Source organism: Rhagoletis pomonella, unplaced genomic scaffold (genome assembly GCF_013731165.1).
Source record: "Rhagoletis pomonella isolate Grant_MI unplaced genomic scaffold, Rhpom_1.0 Rhpom_scaffold_00004, whole genome shotgun sequence".
Classification (NCBI taxonomy): Eukaryota; Metazoa; Arthropoda; class Insecta; order Diptera; family Tephritidae; genus Rhagoletis; species Rhagoletis pomonella.
In genome coordinates, this window is record NW_023458558.1 from 14,549,724 (window position 1) to 14,563,900 (window position 14,177).

The 14,177-nt window shown below is 35.3% G+C and overlaps 1 protein-coding gene across 1 annotated transcript; it reads right to left on the reverse strand.

The window, feature by feature from the left end:
• Positions 1 to 6,062: 6,062 nt before the first annotated feature.
• Positions 6,063 to 13,389, reverse strand: LOC118737070. Its single transcript, XM_036467323.1, has 5 exons — positions 13,083 to 13,389; positions 10,720 to 13,004; positions 8,724 to 9,961; positions 8,564 to 8,665; positions 6,063 to 6,471 (listed from the first exon to the last, which is right to left on the reverse strand). The coding sequence occupies exons 1-5, from the start codon at positions 13,206 to 13,208 to the stop codon at positions 6,155 to 6,157; spliced, it is 4,068 nt and encodes a 1,355-aa protein (XP_036323216.1). The 5' UTR covers positions 13,209 to 13,389; the 3' UTR covers positions 6,063 to 6,154.
• Between the last annotated feature and the right edge of the window lie 788 nt (positions 13,390 to 14,177).

Below are 14,177 nucleotides of genomic sequence, written 5' to 3' on the forward strand. Positions count from 1 at the left end.
ATAAAATTGTCGCACAGTGTAATTAAGGGTCACTGAACACATTTTTGATGATTATTTTTTATGTTAAGAGTAATTTAGAGGGGTTGCACTCTTCCAGATCTCAAAAAGCCATTATCTCAAAAATGGTTCTACTTTTTTATATTTGGACTTCATATTCGGATTCAGGAAAATATTTTACATAAGAAATGATGATAAATCGCCACGGATATGATTTCTTGTCAACTAGTGTTATTACTTTATCTTTCAAGACCACTAACACAAAAAATTAAAACTTAAATCGGCGCAGCTAGAAAAATTTCTGGAAAAAAAAACAAACGAGCTCCGGAATAAAACAAGTATTAACAACAATTTCAGAGAATACCAGGAAAATTTAAGGCAATTTTTAAATTAACTTTTGGCGCACTAGAATTGCTTCTCATGGCAGTATGTGACGATTTTTGGCTCTATCTCATGAAAGACTTGCTCGATATGCGCTTATTAACGGTATCCCACCTGTAGTCTAACGGCGTCAAATCGCAGCTCCGAAGTGACCACTTGACATAGCCGAGACGGCTGATAACACGATCGGTGGCAAGCAAACATTTTAAAGAGTTTTGGCTATTTATCTGTAATTTAGATAGTTTTTATTTTTTTTTATGAAAGTATAGCTAACCTTCTAATAAAACCTAAGTACGAACTTAGAAAAATCCGACAACATTTCACAGCTAAGATTTATTTTTTATTTGGTCGAGAAATCAAATCACAAGAAATTTTAATTTTTCACAAATCAAATCATTAGTAAAATTTATTTTTATTTTGTCGATGAACCAAATCACAAATCGAATAGATTTCTTAATTAAAAGCTGATTTTTAATCAAAAAGATTTTTAAAACGCGCACCCCTCCGTGACGTGCGAACACCTTTTTACTGCTTCGCCCTAAACTTTCTTGAATTATTTTAGAACTTGTAACAGTAATAACAACGGGTGACAAATATCGCAATTGTAAAAATCAGTACCTAGTTTTTTATTTCCTAGTGGTTATGGCGATTATCCTTTGAAAATTTTAATAATTCATTAAACAAAATCTAAGCACCTCGCAAAATCTAAGCAGCATTCATTATTGAAAGAGATGTACAAAATTAATGCTTCCAAAAATGCACAAAATAATTAAATTTCTAATGCAATATGCAGTTGGATGGATTTTTGAATTCCAGTTGTATATGAATTCGCTTTGTCCAGTTGGTTAATTACCACGTTTATTTCTTAATAATATGAAAAGTGATGTTTTCAGTGAAATGAAAATTGAAGAATGGATTCGGCATAAAATTTATGTATATGATTATACAGATTTTAGTGATATTCGAACAAGTTCCAGCTTACGAATGACATTGATTTAAAACGAAATATTCTGGTGGGAGCCATAAAAATAACAAATTGTATGATTCGCTTAGAAAAGCAGCAAGTTTTTCCATTACCCCAATGTTTATAATGTCGTTAGTGAAGTTTTTTGTCGCCTTGCTAAAGTCAAGTAATAATTTGAAAGAGACGTTATTTTGTTTTGTTTTGGTTTTTGTTTATCTTTATTTTTATTTTCTAAAAAATTCTTTTTTCCTCTAGCTTATTCAGTTTTTGTTAAAAATTTGATTTTAATCATACAAAAATAAATCACAAATGCAGAAATTGCGAAAGACAGTTACTGAAAATGTGTAAGTAAAGAATATATGCTCGCATTTGTATGTATGTTAACATAAGTGTTACAGTGACGACAAATGAACGTACATACATATACTATACTTTCTTTCGCTTTTAACTACATACATAAATAGTTCATTTTACTTTCGACGCTATTTGTTTTTCTCTTCCGTTAATTCTAATGCATTTGTATGCCGGTCGTTTTTTTTTTTTTGTTTTAATGCAGCAATAATTCCACTTATATATATTTATGCATATATTATTTTATTAAATAAAAATAATTGTTAAATATGTTTATGTACATATGTGTATTTCGGTATGCATCATATGTGTTGTGTATAGAAAATAAACTGTATGTAGATGTACATGCATATGTACATACATATGTACATATAATAAAAGGTCTATATGTATAACAAAAATGCAATTAAAAAGATTGGGGTATACCTTCATACATACATATGTATGTATGTATGTATAGGTATAATAAATTTTGTTCGATATTCTCCTGTTTTTTTTCATCAGTTTCATTTGTTTATTTTAAAATTTCTAAGGACTTTAGATCACGAATTTAAATCAAATTTTGTACAATTCTATTTGGCGCTATAAAAACGCATTTTATGCGAGACTTCATATCGAGGGCTTACTATATTCAAAACCCCCTATCCACATTTTTCATAAATAGAAGCTCATTTTCATAAAAAATACACATTGAGGATTTTAAATATAGAACTCTCGACACACACTTTATTGAACTTTTATCAAAAATATAAAAGTATGTAGATTTACCAATTATTTCAGTAGGTAGTACAGGATGTTCGACTGAATTTGTGTTGTGTAAACTACCATGATGAGTTCATATCTTCTATTTTTCCGCAGTTGAAAAGGGCGGCTTCCCCCAAGTAGACTAATTAATAATTAATTTTTAGATGTACCCTGTTCGTACAATAAGCGTCCAAACCGATAACCGCATCACATTCATACCTTTACCAATGAGCTTGTGTATGAGTATGAATGTATGTACAAGGATTCGTGTAGTCGAAGTGTGCGTTTAACTGTATATGTTTAAAATGTGTGTGTACATTGCTGAGAAATTATGGAAATTATTTAAAATGCACTTACATACATACATATGTACATATTATAATACTCGAACGTAGCTGGCAAATGAGGTGAAAATAAATGATGACATATGAAATGCAAATGAAACTATACAGGCTAAAGACTAAGCGTTATCTAAGTATTATAAACTTAGTTATGACTAAGATAGTATTTATATAAATTTATTTTATTTTTTTTAACTTTTGTTATAATTTTTTTGTGTATAGACATAGAAACATTAAACGAATACAACAAAAGTATGATCCAACATATATGTATATGTACAACATACTATGTACATATACTTTAAACAAATTTGAGAAATTAACAGACATACACACACAAGTACATACATAAATTTTTGTTTAGTATTATTTCCCTGCAGCGAAAAGCCATTCTGGTAAGAAGCCTTCTAGTTTTTCAACTAGTATGAGCTAAGGTAGCAGCCTGCCAGTTGAAGACATTTTCAAAATATATTTTGTTATGCGATTAGCGACGTTAGTGTTTGAATTGTCAAAGCCAAACCAAAAGCGCAATTAATGCTTTTGTAACGAATGTGGCCGTTCCGTTGGTTGAAGGCTATCGCCTCTGGTAAAGAGATCGCAAGGTTCGAGTCCGCTTGGGGTTGTTTCGAGATTTTTAACGTATGTATGTAGGTGGATGAAAATTCTTTCGATTTACATAATAATTGACATAAACTACAATGTATGGATTTAAATAATTAGTAAAAAATTTAATTGAACAATACAAAAAAAAAATTAAATAGCATTTCTTTGTTATGAAATTAATTAACAATATTTTTACATAAGTATATCGTTTTTCGATGCCTGAGGACTCGAACCAAATAACAAACTTATTTCATTAACTAGTCATTAATAGGCTGACTGTCTCTCCAACTCTACAGGCTGGTGCTGAGGCATGGCCGGAGAATTGACATAAGACATCTCCATGTTTAAAATACTAGTCGCTAGCATGGACAAAAGAAGGTCAACACATTTGAGCTGGAAAATATTATGGTAGTATTCTAGTTCACAACTAATAACTTTCCCTGCAGGGTTGCTGCTAGCTCTTAATGTTACATATCCAATAACAACAGTGGTAGTAATGCTCTGCTAGGACATGCAAGTTTTTCATTAATTTCGGTGACACATTTGCTTATAACATTTCGAAATGTTATCACTAAAATGCAAATATAAAGACAAATTTAAAAAAAACTACACATTTCCAATTTCCGATTTAGGTAACTACATACATACTTTTTTTAACTGTTAAAAGAAATAATGAAAACCAAAATTTAAAATTTAAAAAAATAAAAATTTAAAGTGTATAAAGCCTTTCCTTAAAATAGAAGTTATAGTTAAATATTCATAGTAGATTTATATAATAATACATTACGCGGTTGTCTAATTGGTTGTCGGTTATTATTACAAGTTCGATTTAGTTTTAATCAGCAGACATTTTTTTTTTTGTTCAGTCCAACACATTTTGTTTGCGATGCCTCTGAGTGTGATATAGTCACACTTTGCACGGCATTACAAAAGAAAAACAAACAAGTTGATTAGCAAATTGGTTTGGCTAGTATTTTTCTTCCCCTTTTTGTTTTTCGATGTGCCTTAAATAAATGTGTGTGCATTTCTTCTAAGGTTTTATTTCATTTTAATTTTATATTTTTAGTGCCACTTGAAGTTGAACGCACTTTTTTATTATTAGTCTCAAATTTATAAACTGGACAAAATCTTTTGATTTAGTAAGAAACGAGTAAATGCCAAGAAATTGTTATGTTTCTTTAATTAAAAGTAAAATTAAAAGATGAAACTGGGCGCAATGGAGCAAAAAATGCTTTGTAAATAATTGTAGTTACAAACGAAGAAGTAGAATTACTTAAAAGCCCGTTGATTGAATATTTATTATAAATTCTCCGTCTACAACTTTCTATATTAATAAATGTTCAAGGTTTTTAAAATTTTTAAGGATAGCGTACAATTTTTATGAAAATTTATAAACTCTTTAAATTATCTTGATTATAAGTTGACATGCGCACGCAGTGATCCTATGAGAAAATATTGAAGTAATAGTTTAAACAGAGAAAAAAATTAGCGCCCAATGCTAGTAATAGGAGCTCTGAGTGTTGATGGCAAATTTTTATCAAGATGAATTCACCGTAAATAAATTTTCATAAATGTTAGCCGTTGTCGATTAGCCAACAGTTAGCGAGTGGCGAAACTAATGAACTCAATGAGGTACAACTAAACTCGCTATCGCCCATCCTTGCTAGCTACCTTTGTTATTGGTCCAACATACAACCGGAAACTTAAACATAGCTAGCAGAGAAATGGCGAATCGATGACGGCTGTTGTGTAACCTGAACCAAATAGCTCCATAAACTAATATAAACCCCTATCATTTACTCATTTCCCAAAACAAAAGTAATGTTTTAATCTTTAATGCTACATTTTTCCTTATTTCCCATTTTAAAAGTGTAAGTGCCTGGGTTTATTCATTTTACTTGCTCATGTCCGATAACTTTTACATTGCAAATTTTTCTTTCATGTTTCACATAATTTCATAAGTTACAACATTTAATCTTACGCTAACTAGATCATATTAGTCAACGTTTGTTACTGTGATTCTTCATTCAGTAAAACGTTTATCTGTTTTATATAAGTATATGCATATATATATTTTTTTCATATTCATGGTCATTCCTCATTTCATGTATATATCATGCTTCTATTCCGTTATATCCTTTCGTTTTATGTATGCGTCTTCGGCTTACCTGTGAAGTTCAAACACGATCTACCAGTACATATTATTTTTGATTTAATATTCATAGATTATCGCTTAAAAGTGAACTGTGCACTTATTTTAGTATTTCTTCTTTACAGACATCCAGCAATTGTATAATATATATGTACTAATTAGAACAATTATACAATATAAATTATAAAAAAAAATCAAATAATTAGTATTAAAGACTTAAGAAACATGTTAGCAATTCATGCGTTCTTTCTCTTCGCAGCGTGTAAGTCAACTAAAATAGCAATGAAAACTATACCTATATATATATATATATTTATATATATGTGTATTATAATAAAAAATCAAATAACAGCTCGAAATGCTAAAATGTTAATTAAACCTTTCCTCTTTTTAAAATAGTTTACTACTTTTTTTGTACACTTTTTAAGTTTTCTAATTTTTGTTTCATTTTTACTTGAGTTTATATTCTTTCTTTTTAACTGTTATCCCGATCTTTAAATATTTAAGGATACTGTTGTTGCGCATTTTCTAACGTCTTGCACATTAATATTTACTTTTTTCTTGTTGGCGAGTTATCCTCCTCGGCGGCGACCAATAACTTCCATTCACTGGTCCTAGCACTTACGTTTGCACCAGACCACGTATATCCGCAATATTACTACAGTTTACGCTACCACCGCCTCCGCCTACACTATTACTACCACTATCAAGAAACAGTGTTGAGGTGTCAATGCCAGATGTGGCGTCTGGCGAACGCATAGCCGAAGACACTATGTCCATTTTGCTGCACATAGCATTAGTGTCGGCCAGGATCTCATCGTCGTCAGGGAAATCTCCTAAGAAATCAATGTCTGAACCGATTGTTTGTTGTAAACTTTTAAGATGTTTGTCAGCCAATTCGAGGGCACGCTCGACTTCTTCGCGTTCCTCTTGATGCACTAGAAAAGAAATTCAAGGATAAGTCTATGAAAAAAATATAGTTTAGAAACAATATACTAAGTTAATTAATGAAAAACTTCAAGCGAAAACTGCGCTGGACAAATTACTATCAGTACCTGTATATTAGATGTTTGATATATTGATAAGTCTTATTTTAGAAAAGAGAATTACATATGCGCCAATCCTAGCGTTGCGAACGTTACGTACGGGCGTTTATTTTAATTTTTGATTTTCAACAATTTTATTGAGCTTAAGGCCGTTTTTAATTAAAAATTTATAACTTAAGGACGAGCACACCTAAAAGTTAAACATTCTTAAAATAGAATATTAACGAAACCAACAACAAACAATAACCACATGATCATTGTACAAATAGCAGCGGAATAGCTGCTCTTGATTGTAGTTGGGTTGACATAAGAAAAAGAAGTGGGAAAAGCACAACAGTTTACGTGGCGAACTTAGCTCAGTGGGCAGGGTAATCCGAGGTCAGTGGGTTCATATCCCAGTGACCGCGGGGAAGAAGTCTGATGGGAGATGTGGTGATCTCCGAAATAACAGCTATAACTTGTACATTTGTGTAAATTATTGTTGTTTTCCACACAATTTCTCTTTAAAAAAGACCCCAAGCTCAATAAAATTGTTGAATATAAGAGTTATAAGGCCATAAATAACAAAAACATAATTAATATTTTTATCGGCAAAAAAAAAATTGTTAAAAAATTTATATACAAGGGGGGAGGTTTAAAGCGGTACTTATAAGAACGAAAGTGCGGAAATTTCAATATAAATTAATGGTGGTGTTTTCGCCCTCGAGATTTGTATTGGGACGTTACTCAACGTGGAAGCGATTTTGAGATGATCATCAAAGTCAACAGATCTTTGCAAATTTGCATGTATGCAGAACAAAATCTACAAGAATACTTTGAACAAAAAAAATAATGACGTTGTAGATGTTCGTGGCGGGTGTTTCGTTGAAAACGTTATTTTTTGCCGTTAATGAATTTTTGTTGCGATATTGTGGTATTTTAATTAAAGATACGTATATCGCACACCTAGATCTAAGGTGAGCTAACTCAAAATTCAGAGAGGGATATATAATTGCTTGTGGATCGTACAGATTCAACGCAGTTAATACAAAAACAGGTATAACAGTAGTTTTTTCGCTAATGTATGTATATAATCATGAAGAAAAAATTATCCGCATTAATTGTATGTAAGTCCTATGAAGTTATTCATGCAAAAAATCACCAGAATTTTTTTTTAGTTGATCGCACTTTAGATCTAGGTGTGCGATATATATTTTTAAAACTAAGGCTATTCAGTATACAAATCAAAATTTTCAAATAAATGAAAGCGAAAATACATAAATGAAATTATGAAATTATGACAGAACAACTTAAGTCTGTCTTTGACGGACAAACAAAATAGCACATGTCGACAAAACATATTTTGCCGTCAAAGAGAAGAATATTGCAATTGAAAGAAATATAACATTATATTTTCGATATTCACAACTTTTAAAAATGTTTCTGTTCGCAACAACTGCATGGTTTCATTTAAATAAAATGTATTGTTGTGATGGGAAAAAGAGCGAAATATGCTATTTTGTTTGTTCATGAGAGATAAGACTTAAGTTGTTCAGTCAAATGTCCGCAGATATGTATATTGTACCATGCCATTCTTCACACAAAAATGCGATAATTTTAAAATTGCATGCATTTTTTCGTTTTTGATATATTAAACTATTGAAGACATGTTCGAAATCTCTTTTGTTTTTTTTTAATGTATGTATCTATGTATGTTTAGTTTTGCATTGAGACTTGTTTTTTTTCTTAATACATTTTTATACACAATACAATAATACGCTAATCCGATAGCCTAAGAAGTGGTAAGCTGGAACTCTCCAACAAATTATCGAATTTTATTTTTTATATATTATTAGTTCATTTTTTACTTCCTTATTGTGAAAGAATCAAACAAACTCTGGCAGAAGCACGATGTAGAGAGACGAGAGTATTCTATCATTCATGGGCAGAAGTATTTCTCTATGCAATGAAATGAAAAATGAAATGTACATATGTATATATTTACCTGCTGTGAATAATTCATTGAACGCATCCTCTGGCAACGCGCTGAGCACATTCGCTAAATCATGCTCCTCTAGCAGACGTGTGTCACCCAGCGGGATGTCATCTGCAAAAAGGAACATTAATTTCGAAAAAAAAATGCTCGTCTTCATTTCACAGCTTACCTGTATCAGTGGGGCCAACCATCAGCTCAGTTTCACTCAATCCACCCAGACCAGTATCTTCGGAACTAGCATAGACCGAACTATTTTCGCAGACACTTAGCAACTCTTGGCGGAACAATTCCTCTGTTGAAGACGGCAATGATGATGACGAGCCTAGCGCCGATGTGAAATTAGAGTCACAATTCGAGCTGATGTAATTAAAGCAGTTACTAATGCTATTGTTGCTATATGCGTTGAGACTGTTGCTATTTTCATTGTTGTTGTTGTTGTTGGCGTTGCTGTTATTATTTTTCACTGCTACAGAGAACTGTGCCACCAACTGATTAATTTCATGTGGCTTCAAATCTTGTGTCATCACATCGTTGCCTGATAGCATTGCGCTGTTATCGCTTCTACTGACAGTGCTAAAGTTAAGCTGACGTTTCGGTGCCGGTACCGATGAGATAGTGCTACTGAGAACAGGGGCATTGCGTCCACTGAGAGGTGCCAGTGCAGGCATCGCAATCTTACCCTGAGCTGGAACATTCACATTCGACGAAATGTAATGCAATTGTGAATTAGAGGACTGCGAATTACTTGCAATTGATTCGAGTGAAGTGGTGCTGCTCTTGCGTTGCAGCACTGCCGATGTCAATTGAAGCGGCGCTAATGTTGCACCTATTGGTGCAGGGGTCGGGGTTCCATTCATATCCATTTTTCGTGGTCGCTTTTGTGGTCGGTCGCCCGTGTTGGCTGTTGCTACATTAGGGGCCTTACGTTTGCGAACAGCCGTAATTTTTACATTGTTAGTTTTTTTAGTCTTACCAATTGTAACAGCATTACGGAGGTTCGGTTCCATATGCATCTGTTGTTGCTGGTGCTGATGATGATGCTGTTGTTTGTGTTGATATTGAATTTGTTTCAGTTGCAATAGCAAATCGCCTGCATCGCAATCCAAAGAATTTTGCGATAATGTTCTTGTCGTTCTTGCCCCAAATTTACAGTTCCCTGGACGCTGCTGAGCGTACCCTGAGCGATTGTAAGCATCACGTTTCCGTGCATGCTCCTGACAAAGGGGCAGGTCGTGCATTATGTCAAAGACAGGTATGCGGCATTGGGTGTTGTCAGCAAATTTCGCCGTACACGGCAAGAAAATATGCTGAGATACATTATCTACAATATGGTCCTCGCATAGCGTTGCCATCTCCAGGACACCCTTGCTACAGCCGACATAATTACATTTCTTTGGGGCAATTATGCTGTTAGATGACAATAACCATACATAATTGTAATATATAAAGAATATTTACTTCATATCAAAACAATAAAACAAATAATTTTTCATAATTCATAAGAGTACAGGAGGAGAATTCGCACGAGGTGGGACAGTTCTTTTAATCTATGAAGGTAAATTACAGGATTTTGGAAACTCAAATTTTGGATTTTTTAAAACTGAGTGGAGACCAGTGATAAGGAATAGATATCCAAGATCGAAAAATTTGTTATATAAGGAACACTTTTCAATATTAATACACAAGGGAACCTACCCATACTATGTGACCCGGTCAGCGGGGAAGGGGGATCTTCAAAATACCGCGCTTGGTCACAATGAGGGCCGGGGGCTAAGGTTTTTAGCACGTACTCAATATCCCCTAAGGAAATCAATCGCGGAGGGTTTGGCGCGTTTTAAACTCGCAATACTTTTGTTTCTATAAATTAAGTTCTGGTTACGATATATTATGACATAAGAATGACATAATGGGGGGTTCAAAATTGCAAAAAGTGGGTCACGTAGTATAGGCACGTTCCCTCATATTTTTAACGAAGAAGTTTTTGGGATTTACAAAATTTTTTTGAAACCTTGAAATAAAGTGATTTATTGTCCCGCATTCCTCTGCCATATTCAATGTTTTTTTTAATATATGGTCCGTACTTTTGTAATAGATTTACGTATGTATAAAGTTCATAATAAATATATAAAAAGAAAAAACAACAATATAAAATATAACAAACATACTCATCAACGCCATGATGCTCGTATTTTCGAAGCAAACGATCTACGCACATCAGTCGACGTCTAGCTGCCTGCATCGGCAACTTTTGTAACGAATATGTGGAGAGCAATTGTAACGCTTGACGTTGCAAAAGCATCTTTCTCTGCATAATGCGCGCCTCACGCTCGCTTGTTGCTGTTAAAAGTGTATCCAAATTGTGAACACTTTTTCCAGTTGCAGTTGCAACATCACCAACGCCCCCAACTAACTGTATTTCGCGGGTAATATGAAGCCAATTTTTTTGTATGCAATACGGTAGTACTGTAGCTGATGCCAACAAAGTAGTATCGGCTTCAATTTCAGCAGTAGACATTTTTACCACAGCCACAGCTTTACAATAACGTTTGCTTTGCCCAATGCTGCCGCTTTCAATCAAAGCAGCGCCACTTGCCAACCACTGATTATCATATGGTGAATGTAATGGTCCCATTTTTCGACCGCGCCTCTTTATAAATGGTGGAACGGCATTGTTGCTTCTCATCACGACCGTTGGCGTGCCAGACGCCTTGCGTTTTGGTGCGTTTTTCGCAGCAGCCGTAGTGACTTTGACCGCAGCCATCCCCTTGAATGTGTCTGTTATCTTTTGCGGGCACTTCTCCTCTGCACGCATTTTGTTAACACCTGCTGTTGGTTTGTGAACAAATAGAGGAGGAGCTGGAGAATCATATTTAAGCGGTTGTGGTGGTGGTGGTGGCGGCGGCTTTGCCATGGAAGACATATTTTGCTGCTGTTGAGGCATAGCTGCAAGTGGATGGTAATGAGGTGTATTGTTCGTTTGGGCAGGTAGTGTCGAATTATCTTTGCTCGGCGTAATGCCGATGTGCGTAAAGACAATGTCTCGAAGCACATGTGGGGCAGGCTGTAAGCTAGGCGACGCCAATAATCCAGTTTCGGTAACCACAGTGCCAGCAGGTATAGGTATGGATTTCGGCAGCACATTTGATGAAACATTTTTTGCATTTTTAGGTTTAACATTAGATGAGCTCCTCTTGACGACTTCGACTGCAGGACTCTTACTATTTAATATTGTGCTGCTACTATCGCTGATGCTGCGACCTGTAACATTGCTCAATGCAGTCACACTTATGCTGCTACCGAGCTTTGAATGTAAAATTTCACTCGTTTGAGGCTTGCGAAATATAACATTTACTGGAATCTCATTCAAATCGGAATCGGAATGTTGTGGTGGGGAAACCGCCTGAATTGCCTGCAATGGGGGCGGTGCAGAGGATGTGGCTATGATTGGCTTGTTGGGGTGCGACTGTGCTTGGGTATGGTGGTTCGTGTAAGCGTTTTGTGGTGCTGGAGTCGGTGGCACTACGACAGTTTTGGTGCCCACCTCCCGTCTTTGTAACTGAAAATGCGGCTGCGGCTGCTGCTGCTGCTGTGGCTCATGTTGCTTCAATGCAGGTCTTGATTCCTGTATATTTTGCAGTGATTGAAACTGTTCTGCTAGCTTGAAACTTGAACCATCGACGCTAGAAGTCCATTTCTTTGGCTTTTTGATGCATTCTACTTTCTGCAAATGCTGTGCCAGGGTGTTGTGATGAAATTTAGATGGTGGCAATGTTGACGCCGTTGCTGTAATCAGCGGGCTAACCATAGCTGTGGTTGTCGCCGTTGGAGACGATTCTGGCGTGGGCATTAAAGCGGCTACCGCTGGCGGTGAGGGCAACGAAGCGGGTGATGTCGGTGGGCTTACCGCCGCAGACACTGTGTCCAACAGCAAAGGTGTCTGCCATAGTGACGGTGTGTGTTGCAATAATGGCGGAGGCGAAGACGTTAGCTTCCGCTGCTGCGCTTTAAAATGTTGTTGCTGACGCGGCGTCGTATTCAGCTGTTGTTTCTGCTGCTGTGGTCGCACTATACACACGTTCTTTTGCTGTTGTTGCGGTTGCTTCTGAGATTGTGAATTTATAGCTTTCACAGTTGAAGGCGAAACCGCTTTCGCCGTTGCTGCTGCTGTGGGTCCATTATGGACCGTTGCAGCAGCGAACGTGGATGTCGCCTGCGTTTTTGTATTGTTGCCATTCAAGGGTCCCAATGGCAGTTTTTGATTGAATTTTAATTTTGCGTTGGCTGCAACTACTGGTGTTTGGGGTCGTTTGTTGGCGTCGGCTGTGATGAGAGTTAGTTTCGCCGGCGTTTGCGTTGGCGTTGCTGCGGTTGGTGCTGTTGTAGTTGCAGCTTGTTTTGGTGTTGCAGTTGATCTTGGTGTTGTTGTTATTATTACTCTGCTTCGCGATTTCTACACATATATCGAAAACATATTCAATAACCGATAAAATGTGATTATAGAAAGAGAACAAATTGGAGCAATAAGCACCTGCGCGTTAAATAAAATGGGTGGCGTTGTTGGCACGGTTTCTGTGAACACATACGGATCCTGATCCTCATATGAGACTGATGTTTCTGCTGTAGTGTGAAGTCGTGATACTTGCTGACATGACATGTCCAAAACAACAGAGTTTCCAATGTATTTCCCCGCTCTTGCACGCTTCCTATGTAGATAAGGTCTGCTGAACTTTTCTTGTTATCTTTTTTATTCCTCTTCTTGTTTATTTCTTTCTTTTGTTGCGATTGTTATTATAGTATTTTGTGCAAATGTTTAATTGATGTATCTAAAAAAAAAAAGAGGCAAACCATTTTAGTAAAGTAATTATCTAAAATATATGTAACTTTAAAAACTTATAAAAAAAACGGTTGAATTGGAACTTTAATTTTGGTGACTGTACCATAAACCCCTTTCCGTCGAATTTTACAGAATTCGAAGCACGCTTCCCTAAATTATACTCGGCATTTTTCTGTGAAATTTTGAAAATGTACAATGCTATTTATTTACATAATACAATTTAAAATCGTCGTCTCCTTATCAAAGGCATTCGTCGTTCCAGTTGCAAAGACACAGCATTTTAAATTCGAAAATGTATAGTAAGAACAAAATACCTTTTAAATTAACAAAATAAGAGAAAATGTTACCCAAAAAATGCAGCGAATCGTGGTGGTAATCACACCGCAAACTAAAGAGGTTGTCCGGTGTAGGAAGACCTGTAAATAAGAATTGCCCAATAAATACGTACTTAGCAGAGTAGCCGTACTTATTTTAGCACGACAGTCGACAATGCCGATGATGTCGAGTCGTACAATTTATCCTAATTTACGACTTACGCAATGAGGGTGATTGCAATCTAAAGTAAAACATCTCTTCAACCATTGTGATTTAATACCAAATCGTCTGTTTGGCTTTCGTGTGAAACACAAAAACTGTGGAGTAATTAAACCCATTGACTTATCTCAATCGTTTGAGAAGGTGTGACAAGAATACTGAGGAAATACATTAAGTTGTGTTACGGTTCACTAAAAATTTTAACCTCTAGACATCTTTGATATTGAACTAAACAATTTTTCCAATTTTTTTTTT